This window comes from Onychostoma macrolepis, chromosome 03, assembly GCF_012432095.1.
Source record: "Onychostoma macrolepis isolate SWU-2019 chromosome 03, ASM1243209v1, whole genome shotgun sequence".
Lineage (NCBI taxonomy): Eukaryota > Metazoa > Chordata > Actinopteri > Cypriniformes > Cyprinidae > Onychostoma > Onychostoma macrolepis.
This window is the reverse complement of record NC_081157.1, coordinates 28,522,480-28,540,176: the sequence shown is the minus strand read 5'-3', so window position 1 is coordinate 28,540,176 and position 17,697 is coordinate 28,522,480. Positions and strand designations below refer to the sequence as shown.

At 35.8% G+C, this 17,697-nt stretch overlaps 2 protein-coding genes across 5 annotated transcripts; one reads left to right on the top strand and one right to left on the bottom strand.

Annotated features, from left to right (window-relative positions):
• Positions 1-60: 60 nt before the first annotated feature.
• On the top strand, positions 61-10,256 carry nsmce1 (NSE1 homolog, SMC5-SMC6 complex component). 4 transcript variants are annotated; one of them, XM_058769932.1, is made up of 12 exons: positions 61-205; positions 351-435; positions 531-682; positions 4,428-4,572; positions 4,974-5,099; positions 5,344-5,482; positions 5,686-5,792; positions 8,579-8,656; positions 8,984-9,130; positions 9,262-9,378; positions 9,630-9,756; positions 9,867-10,256. In XM_058769932.1, exons 6-12 carry the CDS (start codon positions 5,365-5,367, stop codon positions 9,962-9,964), a joined length of 792 nt encoding a protein of 263 aa, XP_058625915.1. In that variant the 5' UTR covers positions 61-205; positions 351-435; positions 531-682; positions 4,428-4,572; positions 4,974-5,099; positions 5,344-5,364; the 3' UTR covers positions 9,965-10,256. The 4 variants fall into 4 exon arrangements, with proteins under 4 accessions (XP_058625915.1, XP_058625914.1, XP_058625912.1 ...); XM_058769931.1 differs by having other exon boundaries at positions 5,042-5,099; positions 5,674-5,792; positions 9,867-10,253; XM_058769929.1 differs by having other exon boundaries at positions 5,674-5,792; positions 9,867-10,253.
• Positions 10,257-10,754: 498 nt separating this feature from the next.
• kdm8 (lysine (K)-specific demethylase 8) lies at positions 10,755-16,157 on the bottom strand. Its single transcript, XM_058769924.1, has 7 exons — positions 15,272-16,157; positions 14,496-14,668; positions 14,287-14,419; positions 14,134-14,181; positions 11,431-11,580; positions 11,246-11,338; positions 10,755-11,120 (listed from the first exon to the last, which is right to left on the bottom strand). Exons 1-7 carry the CDS (start codon positions 15,728-15,730, stop codon positions 10,956-10,958), a joined length of 1,221 nt encoding a protein of 406 aa, XP_058625907.1. The 5' UTR covers positions 15,731-16,157; the 3' UTR covers positions 10,755-10,955.
• Between the last annotated feature and the right edge of the window lie 1,540 nt (positions 16,158-17,697).

The following is a 17,697-nucleotide window of genomic DNA, read 5'->3' as shown; positions in this document are numbered from 1 at the left end:
TTCAGTTCCTCTACTTATTTAAATATGAATATTCAGCCTACCTCAATTTGAAACTGAAAATATATTAAAATTTTATATTATTTATTTGTACATTTCTCCAGCACATTTTCAGTAGGGCAAACAGACAGAGGTTTATTTTAAAACAGAATGAGCCATATGCGTGTGGTCTGTCTCTCTGTGTGTGAACCGTTGCTGGAAAAAAAAGGTAACTTCCATTTCGTTCAGGTTCAGCTTGGTGACGCCTTGTGGTTAAGACCGTCGGATGGCTTTATTGATTGCTATAGGCAACATAAAAACGTAGTTATGTTTGCTGGGGATGCCTTACATATGGGTTTTGATATTTTAATTAGGCTACCAAGTAACAGTGAGAGTCCAAACACATAACAATAATCCACAGACTCCAGTCCATCTTGTGAAGTGAAAAGCTGCGTGTTTGTAAGAAACAAATACATCGACATGTTTTTTTTTAACTTTATACTGTTGCTTCAAACTAAATACAAGTCATTTTTCTTTAATTTTGCTTTCTCTAGTGATTATTGTAGTGTTTTTATCAGCTGTTTGGACTCTCATTGTGGTGGGACCCATTCACTGAAGAGGATCCATTGATGTGATGTCATGCTAAATTGCTCCAAATCTGGTCCAATGAAGAAACAAATTCATCTACATCTTGGATGACTTGAGGGTGAGTAAAAGTATTTAGTATAAAGTATTTTTGGGTGAACTATACCTTTAATGATGACAAAATTACATGAAATTTGTGCTTTTCCTTCTGTTTGTGTCTGTTTTAGATTATAGGCCTACTGCGTGCTGCCTATAATTACTGGTCTAGTCAGCTATACGTAGGTGTTTGTAGATGTTTTCATTGTGTATGTGTCTTCCCTGTTGAAAAAAACAGCTTATGCTGGTTAGGCAGGGCTGTCGACTTTTGAGTTCAACTTAACGGTATGTGTGTGTGTGTGTGTGTGTGTGTTTGTTTCTATCTATGTATCTATCTATCCATCCATCTATCTATCTATCTGTCCATCTATCTATCTGTCTATCTATATATATTTTGGTTACACTGCGCAGCACTACAAAAACACGTTCTGAATAGAATCTTTTGGCGATTTTCCAGAGTGAGAAAACACATTCAATTAAAGATTATTTGTATAGCGCTTTGCATGATACAAATCGTTGCAAAGCAGATTTATAGGAAATTAAGTTTCTACAATATATTTAGTAGTAGCTTATCAGTGGTGACTGTCAAGTTGATGTACATATGGCAGAAATGTACGGTAAAAATCAGTTAAAGATGTAATCAAACAGATGATGAACACTATTAACAGCAATAATTATATGTTGCAATCAAACTTATAGCAAAATTTTGTAGTTCCAGGGTTGGCATCCTCTGAGGGGTTGGCATCATCTCTTCTCAGGTGTTCGGTCATCTCAGATCTTTTAAGGGTTGGATCCAGACTGAAGCTTCTGTCATTATTAGTTACCACGGGATTTCAATCCAGTGGCAAAAATGAAACAGAGAAACAAATAGAGACATAATTAGCGTAGCTGCTGTTCCAACCAAGCAAAAATGATTTGTTCAACCTAAGCTAAAGAATAATAATGATATAACTGCAGTACAAGATTATGAGATGCTTTATATAAATGCTTGTCTAAAGAGATTCGTCTTTAATTTAGATTTAAACAGAGAGAGTGTGTCTGAACCCCGAACGTTATCAGGAAGGCTATTCCAGAGTTTGGGAGCCAAATGTGAAAAAGCTCTACCTCCTTTAGTGGACTTTGCTATCCTACGAACTACCAAGAGTCCAGAGTTTTGCGACCTTAGGGAGAGTGATGGATTGTAGCGAGATAGAAGTTAGGTACACAGGAGGTAAATCATTTAAGGGCCTTATAGGTAAGTAAGTAAATATTTTGTGACCAGAGCTGGGTAGTAACTGATTACATGTAATCTGGATTATGTAATCAGATTCCAAAAATTAAGTACTTGTAATTAGAGTAAATTACATTTTAAAATACTCGTAGTCAGATTAGTTACTTTTTTTTTGGATTACATGATTCATATTATTCACACAATAGTAATAAATTATTTATAATTTATTGATTCTCTCTAATTCCTCTTTTTTATATCTTTTAAATTTTCCTTTCTAAAATAGTCTACCACTTATATACACTCAGAAAGTCCAGTTTTGTGGACATTCACACACAGACTAGTCATTAGTCAGGTGGCAACAGAGGATTTGACCAATGGATTTACAAAAATCATTTCAGGTTTAAGAAGTGTTTCAACATTGCACCAACTACTGATGAACACATTCATTTTTATTTGAATTATCACTCCGTAGGTTATTTAGCCATGTATTATGTATTATTGAAAGGCTTTTGTCTTTCAAACTCATTAAAATGCACAATTCTTGTTTTTTCTTATTTGCAGACATTCTCAAACTTTTTGTCATCTGAACCTAACGTTGTCAACTTTCACCTAATATATTTACTTTAAAGGGGTGGTCAATCAGCAATTCTGTAAAAGACTATCTCCCTTTGCATTGAACTTTGAGCATCGTAACTTTGCAGATGTTGTTTGTGCTCAAAAAGTGAAATTATAATCAATGACCACTTTAAAATAAATATTTTAATAATTAAGTATATCACATTTGCATGTTCACAGTTCTCTGACATCGGCTAATGGTCTTATGGCGTGCAGGTAAACATTAAATATTTCTTCTTTTTTAGTGAGTGAATTATTTTGATTGTTATTTTAAAATGATTTATTTTAATTTGACATTTTTATGATTTAATTACATTTTTGCCTTTCATTAAACTCACAAACCCCCTGCAGTTCCTTTACGAACCCCAGTTTGGGAAACCTTGATGTAATATAGTGTTTAATGCACTTCATGTTGTTAATTACAATGAAAGGAATATATTTTCTCAGTCTTTGTATTTTTACATCATTATGGTACAATATTATCTTGTTTAAATCAATGTGATAAATGAGTTAGGTAAAAAATGATCTAAATGTAATCTGATTATATTACCTAAAGTGTGTAATGTAATGGATTGCGTTACTGACTACAATTTTTGTCATGTAATTTGGAATCAGTAACGGATTACAATTTGTAAGTAATCTACCCAGCTCTGTTTGTAACTGATACGAAACTTAATAGATAGCCAGTGCAGAGACCGTAAAATTGGGTAATATCATCATATTTTCTTGACCTGGTAAGGACTCTAGCCGATGCATTTTGGACTACCTGTAGTTTGTTTATTGAAGAAGCAGGACAACCACCTAACAGTGCATTACAATAGTCCAGTCTAGAGGTCATGAATGCATGAAATAGCTTTTCTGCATCGGAAACAGGTAACATGTTTTGAAGCTTGGCAGTGTTTCTAAGATGGAAGAATGCTGTTTTTGTAACATGGGAAATATGATTTTCAAAGGACAAGTTGCTGTCTAATATAACACCCAGATTTTTGACTGTAGAGGAAGTAACAGTACATCCGTCTAGTTGCAAATTGTAATCCAAGAGATTCTGTGTACTGTTTTTTTGGTCCAATAAGTAATATCTCTGTCTTATCCGAATTTAATAGGAGAAAATTATTGGTCCAATCTTTTATATTTTTAACACACTCTGTTAGCTTAGATAGTTCGGAAGTTTCATCTGGTCTTGTTGAGATATATAGTTGAGTATCATCAGCATAACAATGAAATCTAATCCTGTATTTTCTAATAATATTACCAAGGGGCAACATGTATATTGAAAATAGCAGAGGACCTAGGACAGATCCTTGTGGTACTCCATACTTTACTGGTGATAATTGAGATGACTCCCCATTTAAATAAACAAAGTGGTAGCGATCGCATAGGTAGGATCTAAACCATCTTAAAGCCAGCCCTTTCCTATTACAGTTTTAACTGAAGGTGCTTTTGACTGCGTGAGAAAAAGGATGTGTGGCGTGAGGGCCTGAGTCTCACGCACGAGTTGCAGCCCTGCGGTTAGGTATGTGTTGAAGCTGCGCTACAAAAGGGCAGCTGGCTTGAGCTGGTTTAAGCTGGTCCCGAGCAGGAGTGTGCACAGATGTCACTTTTATACGTTATAGTTTTTGTTGTAGTTTAATTTAACAAACATGCCCTTCAGTTGTCACACACACAACTTTTGTCAAATCCTAAGGTTCTTTATATAAAAAGATAAAGTATTTTATATTTCAGGAAGGAGTAAATGTAAATGTACTTATCTTGTAGGCCTATTAAACATTGCAACTATTAATTGTGATCAAGTAGCCTATTATGTTTATTTACATCAATTTATACATATATTTATTTGCTTATATTTATATTAAAAGCATAGCTACATAGATTGCGTCGTCATATAAGTGTTATCCATCGTGTTTGATTTGTATCGAATTTTGTCAAGTGAAGTGAACTTTTCCAGATATCCCCTGCTAAGTGCGTAGGATGAAGTGTACACTGCGTAGGAACCTTCTGAATGGATCAGACCACGTGACCGGAAGTACTGTTTCTAGTGGGAACGCGCGAATGCTGCACGAAGTGACAGCTCGGCGCTACATTGAAAGCAGGTGAGAAGCAGCACTTTACAACAATATGTGTTTAATACAAACCTGTTTCGGCCAGACTACGATGTCGGTCTTTGAATGTTCGGACAAACGCACGCTTAATTTGATGTAGCATGTCGTATTGAGGATGTTGTGCAATTTAGCTCGCTGCTTGCGGTATTTTTGTACATTTATCCGGTAATACAACCACAAGTTTGCATGCAACGTTACACTGGGAAACACCGAGTATGATTTACTTGAAGGAAGCTTGGAAACAGTTTTCACCCAGAAATTTGTTAGTAAAGTTCATAAAAATATTAAAAAAAGAAGCAGCAAACCTGAAACTTTGAAGTAGAAAGACCAAAATAGTATTTTCTTGTGAAACGTAATCCCACAATCTGTTTATTTACAACCTAAAATTTTAGTTTTACAGTGTATATTACCACAATCCCTTATCCTGGCCCAAAAGTCTGTAACAGTTAGTTCTCTGTAGACGAACATCTACCATCGTAAACATCCGGTTAAAGCTACAAGCAGGGTGATGAACCAGGGTGAGTCAACCAGATCTTAAAATGCAACCACCTTTGTCCCATTCTGGTGGGAACATCATCGCTTGATTAACACCCATTGGTGGAGGATAGCACTTGATGCTATTGTAACTATTGTTTAATTTGAATTTGTTAAATATTGTCTTGGTAAAGCATAATGGTTCTACAGTCATTTTCAATCATATCACCATTTGCCTGCTCAGTATTGGCAATTTTGAGAAATTTAATCAAGAAATGTCTTCTCCAGCTCAAGAGGGCATTAAGCAGAATGTCCAGAACAATGGGAGACAGTCACAAGCGCTTCTTGCAGACCATAATGAGCAACGGCATCATCGGTGCATCTCAGGCCGTAGCATTACACAAACACTGCTGTGAGACTCATGGAGGTATGAGACTCTGACCGCAATTTAGCCAAATTCTGTTGGCAAATTAAAGGCAAAATGTGAAAAACTGAAGCAAAACTATCTGTTATTTTTTTCTTTAGATTTATTACTTCTATGTCTCTCAGACCTGGAAATTGTATATCAGTTGTATATAGGTGTCTTATTTGAATTGTGCATTTGTCTTTCCTTTCTAGCACACTATACAGAGAGATTGGATGATTTCATTAATGTTATCAACACTCAACTTCAGCCCTTTTTCATGCATATCAGGAAAGGCATGTCTGAAGAGGATGGTCTTGAGTATTACGCCTTGGTTAGTAGAAGTCTGTTTTTATATAAAGTCATGGCCAAAAATATTGGCACCCTTGGTAAATATGATCAAAGAAGGCTGTGAAAATTAATCTGCATTGTTAATCCTTTTGATCTTTTATTTTAAAAATGCACAAAAATCTAACCTTTCATTGGATAATAAGAATTTAAAATGGGGGGAAATATCATTATGAAATAAATGTTTTTCTCTAAATACACATTGGCCACAATTAAAGGCACCCTTTTATTCAATAATTTTTGAAACCTCCATTTGCCAGTTTAACAGCTCTAAATGTTCTCCTGTAATGCCTGAAGAGGTTAGAGAACACATGACGAGATCAGAGACCATTCCTTCATCCAGAATCACTCCAGACCCTTTAGATTCCCAGCTCCATGTTGGTGCTTCTTCTCTTCAGTTCACCACTCATTTTCTATAGGGTTCAGATCAGAGGACTGGAATGGCCAGCAGAAGCTTGGTTTTGTGCTCAGTGACCCATTTTTGTGTTGTTTTTGAGGTTTGTGTTTGGATTATTGTATGGTTGGAAGATCCAAACATGGCCCATTATAAGATTTCTAACAGAGTCAGTCACTTACTGATTTTTTTATCTGTTGGTATTTGATCAGAGGCGGACAAAGTACACAACTTCCTTACTTGAGTGAAAGTACAGATACCACTGGTCAAATACTACTCCACTACAAGTGAAAGTTGTAAAGACAGATTTTACTTAAGTGAAATGCGGAAGTACATGTTTTTAAAAGTACTTAAGTATCAAAAGTGAAAAGTAAATGCATTTTTTTATTGTCGCATTGTTGTATATTTACAATACCTTATGCTACTAATGCAACCTACTGAATACACTGATTAGCTTGTATTATCTTTGGAATTAAGAGCGTTTATGTTACAAAACATATTAAAATGGAACAACTGAATGAAGATAATCATCTTTATTTTTATCTAACACTCCTACAGCTACATTGAACTCATTTTAATACTTGTTTAAAAGTTACAAAGTTCTTTTTCAAAGAGATATTAAAGTCTATGATATGGTTCATTTTACACAAACAAAGCAAACATTGAAAAGAAAACAAACTATAGGTTACTATAGTGAGATAATAGTAAATTTGTGGATACTGTGATTTTACTGCAAATACCATAGTTATGGTTACTATAGTAAAAACATGGTTAATTTTCCAAAGGGCTTTAATGAGTTAACACATGCCTTTTTAGAGCGCTTTTAGCTGTGCAGTAGCGCGGACGTTTACATTAGTTTAGCAGGGAAGATCCCGAGGTTGCCAGATTTGCGTAACAAGTATCAGCCAAATGTCCATTCAAAGCTAGGCGGAAAACTGCAGGCTTAGAAATACTGTAAGACTTGGCAACACAGGAAGGTCCTGGCAGATCGCAGGCCGGATTTTCGCAGAAAAAAAAAAGGGTTCAGTGAATCTGAAAATGCACTCATTGTAAAAACTGCTACATATAACGACTTTCTACTTGGGGACCTTGATATAAATGTAGTTGAGTAAAAAGTACGATATTTGTCTTTCAAATGTAGTGAAGTTAAAGTCGCAAGTTTCCAGAAAAAATAATACTCGAGTAAAGTACAGATACTCAAAAAGTGTATTTAAGTACAATACTCAAGTAAATTTACTTCGTTACTGTCCACCTCTGTATTTGATAGAATCCATGATGCCATGTGTCTAAACAAAAAGTCCAGGACCTCCAGCAGAAATATAGGCCCACCACATGAAAAATACAGCAGTATATTTCATTGTACACATGGGGTACTTTTTATCCCTGTGTTCACCAAACCCTTGAGTGTTTGCTGCTAAAAAGCTAATTTTTTAGTTTCATCTGACCATAGAAGCCAGTCCCATTTGAAGTTCCAGTCGTGTCTGATAACTGAATATGCTGGAGTTTGTTTTTGGATGAGCGAGGATAATTTTTCTTGAAATCCTCCCGAACATGTGGTGATGTAGGTGCTGTTTGACACTTTTATTTTTTATTTATTTTTTTTTTATAAAGGTTTTCTGACCCTGAGACTCAACTATTTTCTTCAATTCTCCAGCTGTGGTCCTTGGAGAGTCTTTAGCCACTCTAACTCTGCTTCTAGAGTTTATATAGAGACACGTCCTCTTCCAGGCAGTTTCGTAACATTTTATGTTGATTGGAAATTCTTAATTATTGCCCTGATGGTGGAAATGGGAATTTTCACTGCTCTAGCTCTTTTCTTAAAGCCACTTCACTAATTTGTGAAGCTCAATTATCTTTTGCTGCACATTAGAAATATATTATTTGGTTTTTCTCATTGTGGTGGATGATTAAGGGAATTTGGGCTTTGTTTTCCCTTCTATTTATATTTCTGTGAGACAGGAAGCCATGGCTGGATAATTTCATGTTCATAATCCCCCTGGAGTGCTCAAAATTGTGAATATGAATGGGAATATAGATATTTTACTCATAAGAATTTCTAGGGTTGCCAATAATTGTGTCCAACGTGTATTTGAGAAAAACAGTTATTTCATAATGATATTTCCCCCCCATTTAAAATTCTTATTATCCAATGAAAGGTTAGATTTTGTGAATTAAAAAAAAAAAAAAAAGATCAAAAGGATTAACAATGCAGATTAATTTTCACAGCCGCCTTTGATCATATTTACCAAGGGTGCCGATAATTTTGGCCATGACTGTATTATTAATTTGTTAATAGTAATATTAGTATTATATTATATTTACATGCTTGGTATGATATTTAAGTCAAAAAAGAAATGACAAATGCATCTTTTATTCAGGTAAATGTGACAGAGACGGACATAACAAGAATGGCGTCTGATTATGCAGATAATGAACTGGAATTATTCAGAAAAACGGTAAATGCTTATTCACAGCAAATGTTTTATATATATATATATATATGTGTATATGTATATATATGTGTATATGTATATGTGTGTGTCTTTAATGTCTTTATTGAACACATACCATTAAACATTTATAGTGCTGTGGAAAAATTCAGTGAACTTTACTTTGTTTTTGTTACCTGGATGATCCACAAGGTTTTTTTTTTTTTTTTTGTATTGTGGTGACTTTCATGAGTCTCTTGTTTGTCCTGAGAATATGAGAATTACAACTTTTTTTTTTAGGCAAATACTGTTTTGTTTTCACAATATCTCTCAACATTTTGTCTCTGCGTTCAGATGGATCTGATTGTAGACTCTGAGAGCGGTACTGCCTCCTCCACCGATATCCTAAATTGTGCCGACAGCCTCCGGACAAAGAAACTGAAGAAAAAAGAAACCGAGCTTGTCTTAAACAAATTTGTCCAGGACAAATGGTTGAAGGAGGTAGGCTATTCATTTTAAAATTGGTCTTTTCCCATATATTGGACAAAGTTATTTTAAACAACTCACTTGCTAGTCACTACCTCCAAAAGCAATTAGATACTTTTATCTGTTCTTTTGTTTTGCTGCTTTAGAAAGACGGTGAATACACTCTAAGTGTGCGCTGCATTGTGGAGATGGAACCGTATATGCGCACAATCTACCAAGACCTCATTAAAGTGTGTCATGTGTGCCACAACATTGCCTTGCAGGTAAAGACATGAACATGAATAAAGGTTGAGAAGTTTTATTTATTGAGGAAATCCAGGCTTTTAGATCTCCATCATTTAATTTGAAAGGAATAACTCACTGACCAAAAAGTCATCGGTATTTGAGTAGTTGAATTTTTGGCAAGTATGTTACATGTATTGAAATTTTATTTCTATAGAATTGACTTAGGGGTTACCTGATAGCATTTTCAAACAGAGGAAACTGCAAACAAGAACTTTTATTTTACATTTAGTGCCAGATGTGTGAAACCCCCGCCTGTGGAATCAAGATGCACCTCCCGTGTGTTGCTCGATATTTTAGAGCACGCAGTGATCCTCGTTGCCCGGCATGCAATGATTTCTGGCCTCATGAGATTCCAGGTGAACTGTTTTTCTTTAACATCACTCCACTTATTAAAGATTTAATTTGAACTATTTGTTTAAAAGGTTTTAGATTCCGATGTTTTCATATTTCTTTTTCTCATTTGCAGAAATGCGGCATTCCCAGTCACAGAGTTCACAAAATCTGCCTTCATCATCCAAAGAGAACACTGCTCCCACGCCGTCACGCCGGTCAAGAAGGACGTAATCTCAAAGCCTGCTGATTCAGCGCTGCAGCTGGCCTTTTTAACATTGAGGATTTTCAAGTGCATTCTCTGAGTTTAAACGTTTTTTTTTTTTACATGTTCTATTAATAAAGAATTGTTATTGAATAGGTTGTTTCTCAATTACACATTATTTTTGTTGGAATTCTGATTTAAGAGCAAACTTAATTTATTTGCTCTTGTATGGAAACATTTGCTGTCTCTGTAGAATGAGCATTTTGTACAGTTGCTAAGATAAAAAAAACTAAATAAAAATTGAGAAGCGCACTGTTCAAATATGTCTGTTTAAATATGTCTTTTCAAAGGAAAATCTTAAAAAAAAGATTACTTCAAGTTATTAGCAAAGTTCAAAGTGTTGCAACTAAATGTGGGTAACCATTTAGTTCCCTACATATTGTTCCTGTAGATGAACTGATAGAAAATTACACAGCAAACCAAGACCACGAGTTCAGATGATACAGAAATATATGTACTATTCAATATATAGCTTGAATACATTGCTGCTTCGGAGAAAATATCTGAACAGATGTTAAAAAAGTAATGCTTTTGGCATGTTAAGATTTACATTTATTAATTTAGCAGACAAATTTAACCAAAGTGATTTACAAATGATGACAGTAGAAGCAATCAAACCAACAAAAGAGCAACATTATGTAAGTGCTGTGACAAGTCCCGGTTAGTCTAACGCAGTACATGTAGCACTTTTTTTTTTTTTTTAATTAATGTAATAATTTTAACAAATTAAATTATTAAATATAAGAAATAGGGTAAAATGGGGGATGATGTTCCCCTTTAAGAACAATGTGCATTTACATTTAAATAGTAAGATCTAATTCATGGGAATACTGAATAATAACCCCATCATTTACAGTAAGTAATACATTTATATATGTGTATAAGAGTCTAAAACTTGCCATTTGTACAAATAAAGGCAATACAAGGCTTGACAACACAAGATGTTTTATTCTGTACAAATCAGGACCACCAAAAACTGACAGAAAAGCTGAGCTCTAGAGAGCGTACATAATGCCAGTGCTGTTGAGGGATGAAGAGGACATCTCTGGGCCGGAGAAGACACTCCTGATATGAGGCTTTAGAGAAGTCTGGGAACGCCACCAGGTCTGGATTCTCCACCTCCACCTGGTGGTGGTAAAACAATCTTGTGTTTTTAAATTTTTTTTATAAGATATAAAACAAGTTAGATTGTGTGATTATTTCAAAACACTTTAAGAGCAAGACACTTGCTGTCATAATTGGGTCTTTACCTGACTGGTGTTGTGCAGTAGCTGCGACTGATGTGGATAGAGATATTTAGTTTCATCTGGGCTGTAGAGCCTGATGTATTTCCTTCCAACCACCTGACGTCCAAAAACAAAACCAGAATTCTATGAAACGGGGAACAAAAGCCTTGCCTTTCAAATGCCAAATGAACCATTTGTCTCTTGTTCACCTGTGCCAAAAAATTCTGTTGAGGATCCTGATGGAGAGGAGACACAGTCCCTCCAGGCCCAAACCAGGCATTAATTGTAATGTCATCCTCATCTCCCTCTCCAAGACAACAATAGTCTGGGATGCGAATATCTTCTTTCAGCTCTGGAACCTATCAGGATGAATAACAGCCAGAGTGCTATTGGTTTTGCATGATGCTACATCCATTATTAGTATAATTGCAAATCTAAAAAGACTGCTATAGAACAAGCTAAGGTCACACTTTATATTAGGTGGCCTTAATTACTATGTACTTGCATCAAAAAATACAGTGAGGAAAATAAGCATTTGAACACCCTGCTATTTTGCAAGTTCTCCCACTTAGAAATCATGGAGGGGTCTGAAATTGTCATCGTAGGTGCATGTCCACTGTGAGAGACATAATCTAAAAAAATCCAGAAATCACAATGTATGATTTTTTAACTATTTATTTGTATGATACAGCTGCAAATAAGCATTTGAACACCCTGCTATTTTGCAAGTTCTCCCACTTAGAAATCATGGAGGGGTCTGAAATTGTCATCGTAGGTGCATGTCCACTGTGAGAGACATAATCTAAAAAAATCCAGAAATCACAATGTATGATTTTTAACTATTTATTTGTATGATACAGCTGCAAATAAGTATTTGAACACCTGTCTATCAGCTAAATTCTGACCCTCAAAGACCTGTTAGTCTGCCTTTAAAATGTCCACCTCCACTCCATTTATTATCCTAAATTAGATGCACCTGTTTGAGGTCGTTAGCTGCATAAAGACACCTGTCCACCCCATACAATCAGTAAGAATCCAACTACTAACATGGCCAAGACCAAAGAGCTGTCCAAAGACACTAGAGACAAAATTGTACACCTCCACAAGGCTGGAAAGGGCTACGGGAAATTGCCAAGCAGCTTGGTGAAAAAGGTCCACTGTTGGAGCAATCATTAGAAAATGGAAGAAGCTAAACATGACTGTCAATCTCCCTCGGACTGGGGCTCCATGCAAGATCTCACCTCGTGGGGTCTCAATGATCCTAAGAAAGGTGAGAAATCAGCCCAGAACTACGGGAGGAGCTGGTCAATGACCTGAAAAGAGCTGGGACCACCGCTTCCAAGGTTACTGTTGGTAATACACTAAGACGTCATGGTTTGAAATCATGCATGGCACGGAAGGTTCCCCTGCTTAAACCAGCACATGTCCAGGCCCGACTTAAGTTTGCCAATGACCATTTGGATGATCCAGAGGAGTCATGGGAGAAAGTCATGTGGTCAGATGAGACCAAAATAGAACTTTTGGTCATAATTCCACTAAACGTGTTTGGAGGAAGAAGAATGATGAGTACCATCCCAAGAACACCATCCCTACTGTGAAGCATGGGGTGGTAGCATCATGCTTTGGGGTGTTTTTCTGCACATGGGACAGGGCGACTGCACTGTATTAAGGAGAGGATGACCGGGGCCATGTATTGCGAGATTTTGGGGAACAACCTCCTTCCCTCAGTTAGAGCATTGAAGATGGGTCGAGGCTGGGTCTTCCAACATGACAATGACCAAGCACACAGCCAGGATAACCAAGGAGTGGCTCTGTAAGAAGCATATCAAGGTTCTGGCGTGGCCTAGCCAGTCTCCAGACCTAAACCCAATAGAGAATCTGAGTTGGTTTCTCAGCGACAGGCCAGAAACCCGACTGATCTAGAGAAGATCTGTGTGGAGGAGTGGGCCAAAATCCCTCCTGCAGTGTGTGCAAACCTGGTGAAAAACTACAGGAAACGTTTGACCTCTGTAATTGCAAACAAAGGCTACTGTACCAAATATTAACATTGATTTTCTCAGGTGTTCAAATACTTATTTGCAGCTGTATCATACAAATAAATAGTTAAAAAATCATACATTGTGATTTCTGGATTTTATTTTTTAGATTATGTCTCTCACAGTGGACATGCACCTACGATGACAATTTCAGACCCCTCCATGATTTCTAAGTGGGAGAACTTGCAAAATAGCAGGGTGTTCAAATATTTATTTTCCTCACTGTAAGTACAATGTACTTATTGTGTTCCTATTGTATTGCAAAACACTATTGCTGCTATTGAGGTGGGATACGGGTAAGGTTAGGGACAGTATTGGTGGTATGGGTAAGTTTAAGGGTGGGTTAACAGTGTAATTATAAATGTAATTACAGAAATTAATTACAGATGTAATTACATATAGGTATTTTTTAAAATATAAGTACAATGTAAAAACATGTATGTACACAATAAGTGCATTGTACCAAATAATTAATTTAAATGTAAGTACATAGTAGTTAAGGCCACCTAATATAAAGTGGGACCCAAGCTAAAAATTATTGAGTGCACTTTTAACAGTATAGTGAGAGAATTAAAGAAATATTGCAGCCATAAATAAAAACTTGCTGAAGGCTGATTTGTTTGTTTCTTCACTGGAACAGATTAGATGTTTTTATCAGCTGTTTGGACTCTCATTCTGACGGCACCCATTCACTGCAGAGGATCCATTGCTGAGCAAGTGATGTAATGCTAAATTTCTCCAAATCTGTTCCAATGAAGAAATAAATTAATCTATATCTTGGATGGCCTAAGGGTGAGTACATTTTCAGCAAATGTTTTAAAGGTAAAGTATGTAGATTCTGGTCATCTAGTAGCACCAAAAAGAAATACACCTGACCTGATCAAACAACTGATGCTGAGCCAGATATCCCACTCCATCCTCTGCCTAGAAGAAAATAACCAAAAAATAAATAAATATAGACAGTTTACAGCTTCTCTAGGTAAAAAAAAAACTAAACTAAAAAACAATGAAATTGTAAATAATTCTTACTGTTGCTATAATGTAGCGGTCTATGAACTCATTCACTGTAATGAGCTTTTGTGACCACGCTTCATCAGTGTACTTGGATCCCACTTCAATAGGTACCGTCCGGCAGCCAGAGATAGTTCGCAAGTAGTCTATGCTTAGAGAGAGTTTACAGTATGGCAGTGTACAGATGTTTCAGAAGGTAAAATCTAATAATGCATATTTTTCAGTACCTCCATGGATGCTCTGTGAAGGCCGGCCAGTGGTCAGTAATTCCCTCTATAATCACAGGTTTCTGAGGATCCAGGAAATCTGATCTGAAGCGCTCCAGGGATGGACAATGAATCCTAGGCACTGCTTGTGCTGGGTTTATTACTGGCTCAGACAGACAGTCCACTTTCATTTTCTGTTTTAGAAAAGCTTAATAGGTGAATAGGCTATTGGAACAAGGTTTTAAAGAACATGACATGATTTAGTAAAATAGGACGTGTTTCTAACAATTGATATTAAATAATCACAGGCCAAACCTTATTAAAAAAATTAATTAATTAAAATACCGTAAATCACATTTCTACTTGCCCTGCCAACATATTAACTGATCCCAACAAACACAAAAATTAGGTTTTATAATTTAAATAATATAATTTAAATAATATATTTGTAAATGTACTTGTTTTGTATAAATGTTAATTATTAATCTTTTTTTAATTAAATAAATTCACACAATTTTATCAAATGTTAGATTTTCTTTACAATGAAAAATTGCAATAACAGTAGAAAATTATTAAATTATTATAATTATACACATACATACAAGGCAAAAATTACATTGAAGCGTTAAAATTACTACAACTAAAAATTCAATAAAAAAATTCTAAGCCAAATAGAAATATATAAACAATAAAACTTAAAACATTCATTTCCTTAAAACTAAAATTAAACTGAATGAAACTACTTCAAAAATAAAAATATTTAAAAAAATTAATTTACAAATCCTTCATGCTCTTGCCTTTGAACAGGGTTCTTCACTCCTCTCTGCTTTGTTTGGACTCTTCATTTTCACTTTATTTCTTAAGACACCAACAAGCCTTTGCATAATGTTGTCCATGATGCCTGCTCCCATTAACAAACCCATGTCACATGTTTTAATGGCCTCTTGGATATTGTATTGAGATGGATTTCCATGACATAAACTTAAGACTTTGAATAAGCAGCCGTAAGAGTAAACTCTCCTCCACTGCTTGTCCACATCTCTCCACGTCCCAGTGTTGAGCTTCTCCCAGGAGTAATCGATAACGACCTGAGCTCTTTGAGCAGAAGCTGGGCAATCTGCTTCACTGTACAGCTGATCTCTGGCCAGCTCGAGAACCTTCAACACACTCAATTCAATCTTCTCGCTGAAGTGAAGGGGGAATTCAGACACTGTCGAGGGCAAAAGAGCTCGAACATCAGTCCAGACAGGAGCCATGAGCAGAAGAAACTTTTGCAGATCACTTGTAATTGATTTCTGGTTGAAGATCTGGCGAGAAGCGACCACAGGAATGGTTTACTTGCTTGGGGAGAAACACAACTACTGCTCATGGTATTGAGATTTGGTGACAATAAACGTAATATTTGTTACAATTGTATAATAAACACCGTTTCAAAACAAGGGTAAACAGCTAGCGTTAATTACATAAGAAATGTGCAACTAATGTAAAAAGAAAAGTACTAAAGCGAAAGCCAGTAGCGCAGTTGAATATAGTGCCCGGTATTAATGTCCGGCTGGAAACACAGAAGATACAAACGTTCCGCTTCAGAGTCATTTCATTGCAATCGGTAATTAGTTTACACACAATATATCTTTTGAAAACTTTTGTATGCGGAAATATAGATATCTTATGTGTATCCGCAACTTATATGTGATGTTAAAAGATATTGTAAGTTTTTTGAAAGGGAACTGTGACGTCACTTTGTAGGCGGATCGGCGGTTAGCATGAAACTGGTTCCTTCGACAAAAAGCCAATGGGATTTTTCCATAGGCTTTTGGATAATCGCAAAAAATAAACTCGGTGTTCAATCATAGTTCATGAAACTTACACGTTTTGTCCATCAAGATAATCTTCACAAAATAATATAACTTTGATGAATTTTGAAGCCTAAATAAAAGCGCCAGAACTGAAAAGCTAAACTTAGGCTATAAACGAACTACAGCACCACGGTCGCTCGCTTTCAACGTCACCACCAGCGCGCTCTCGAGAACTGTTTCAAACTTATTTTAAACATGTTCAGTGAAACGTATTTACTCTGTTTATGAATTTGAATCCACACTACATGAACCTTTTCATATAAACTGGAATAAATACAAAACTAGAGCCAAAATAAAACTGAAATGAGACATTAGTAATAAATAGTATAGTGAATAAATGAAATAATCTTAACTAAAGGACATTTAAAGCACGTATTTCTGTACATTTCGAAATAAGGTGCATTGAAAGTCAATATATCCTTGATTAATATGAATATTTTAATTAAAAACGTATCCCCGCGTATTTAATCTTTTAAATAACAGCAGAGTGAGCGAGTCTTTGCATATGGTAAGATTAAACTTATTTTAGTGAACAAAGTACCACATTTCAGCTATCATTTTGTTAGGGTGGGTACACAAAATATTATTTTATCCTTGCTTCTACAATAAAGTAGTCCCATTTAGCAATTTGTTAGCAACCGTCTTTTTTAAGAAACCTAACAGTTTAAAAAAATCACGAGTGTGGTGTGACTGGTGTGTTTTATGTCGTAGAATAAAACGTGAAAGTATCTTGAGCCCGTGTGAACCACGGACCTTATTTTAGGGATTTAACCAAAATCCCATTCAAAAAACCCATTGACTCTAAGACGATGGAACCGGAAGTGCTAAAATGCTAACTCGCTTCCGGGTTTTCGCCTACAAAGTGACATCATAGTTCCCCCACTCTATTAAGGCTCTGCTTTCACTTTTTTATTTATTTATTTTTTTCACGTAGGTTTGTTTGAACTTGAACAAACTTGGAGCAGCTTTTGTTAGTTTGAGGGTGCAAAGTGTTCACAATTTTACATCTCCCTACAATGGCTTATACAAAACTTCCTACATCAACAGGAAGACAGAGGAAGCAAGACCAAAAAGCTGTTGACAGGTAAAAAAAACAACATGGTTTGACCAAGGAGAGACATACAAAGATGGCCTGTCTGTATTTTAACGGAGGAAGTTCTGTAACGTTCATGTCGCTAACACCTGTAAATTCTGGACAGTTTATTTATTAGTTGATTTAAACATTAATTTGTTATCTGTTTTTCTTCTGAAACACCAACTGTTTATTGCCCCAAATTGAGGAAACCTCTCACTTAGGCCTACAGCTATACACTGTAAAAAATCAAAAGTTGAGAAAACTTAAAAGTTAGAAGCAACCAGCTTCAATA

Excerpts from the sequence above, each read along its gene's own strand:
- nsmce1 (XM_058769930.1), top strand. The coding sequence starts at position 5,365 with ATGTCCAGAACAATGGGAGACAGTCACAAGCGCTTCTTGCAGACCATA. Across the intron at positions 9,379-9,629 it reads GCCACAACATTGCCTTGCAG|TGCCAGATGTGTGAAACCCC; the intron begins GTAAAGACATGA and ends TTTTACATTTAG. Across the intron at positions 9,757-9,866 it reads CTGGCCTCATGAGATTCCAG|AAATGCGGCATTCCCAGTCA; the intron begins GTGAACTGTTTT and ends TCTCATTTGCAG.
- kdm8 (XM_058769924.1), bottom strand. The coding sequence starts at position 15,730 with ATGGCTCCTGTCTGGACTGATGTTCGAGCTCTTTTGCCCTCGACAGTG. Across the intron at positions 14,182-14,286 it reads ACCGCTACATTATAGCAACA|GCAGAGGATGGAGTGGGATA; the intron begins GTAAGAATTATT and ends ATTTTCTTCTAG. Across the intron at positions 11,121-11,245 it reads TACTGCACAACACCAGTCAG|GTGGAGGTGGAGAATCCAGA; the intron begins GTAAAGACCCAA and ends TACCACCACCAG.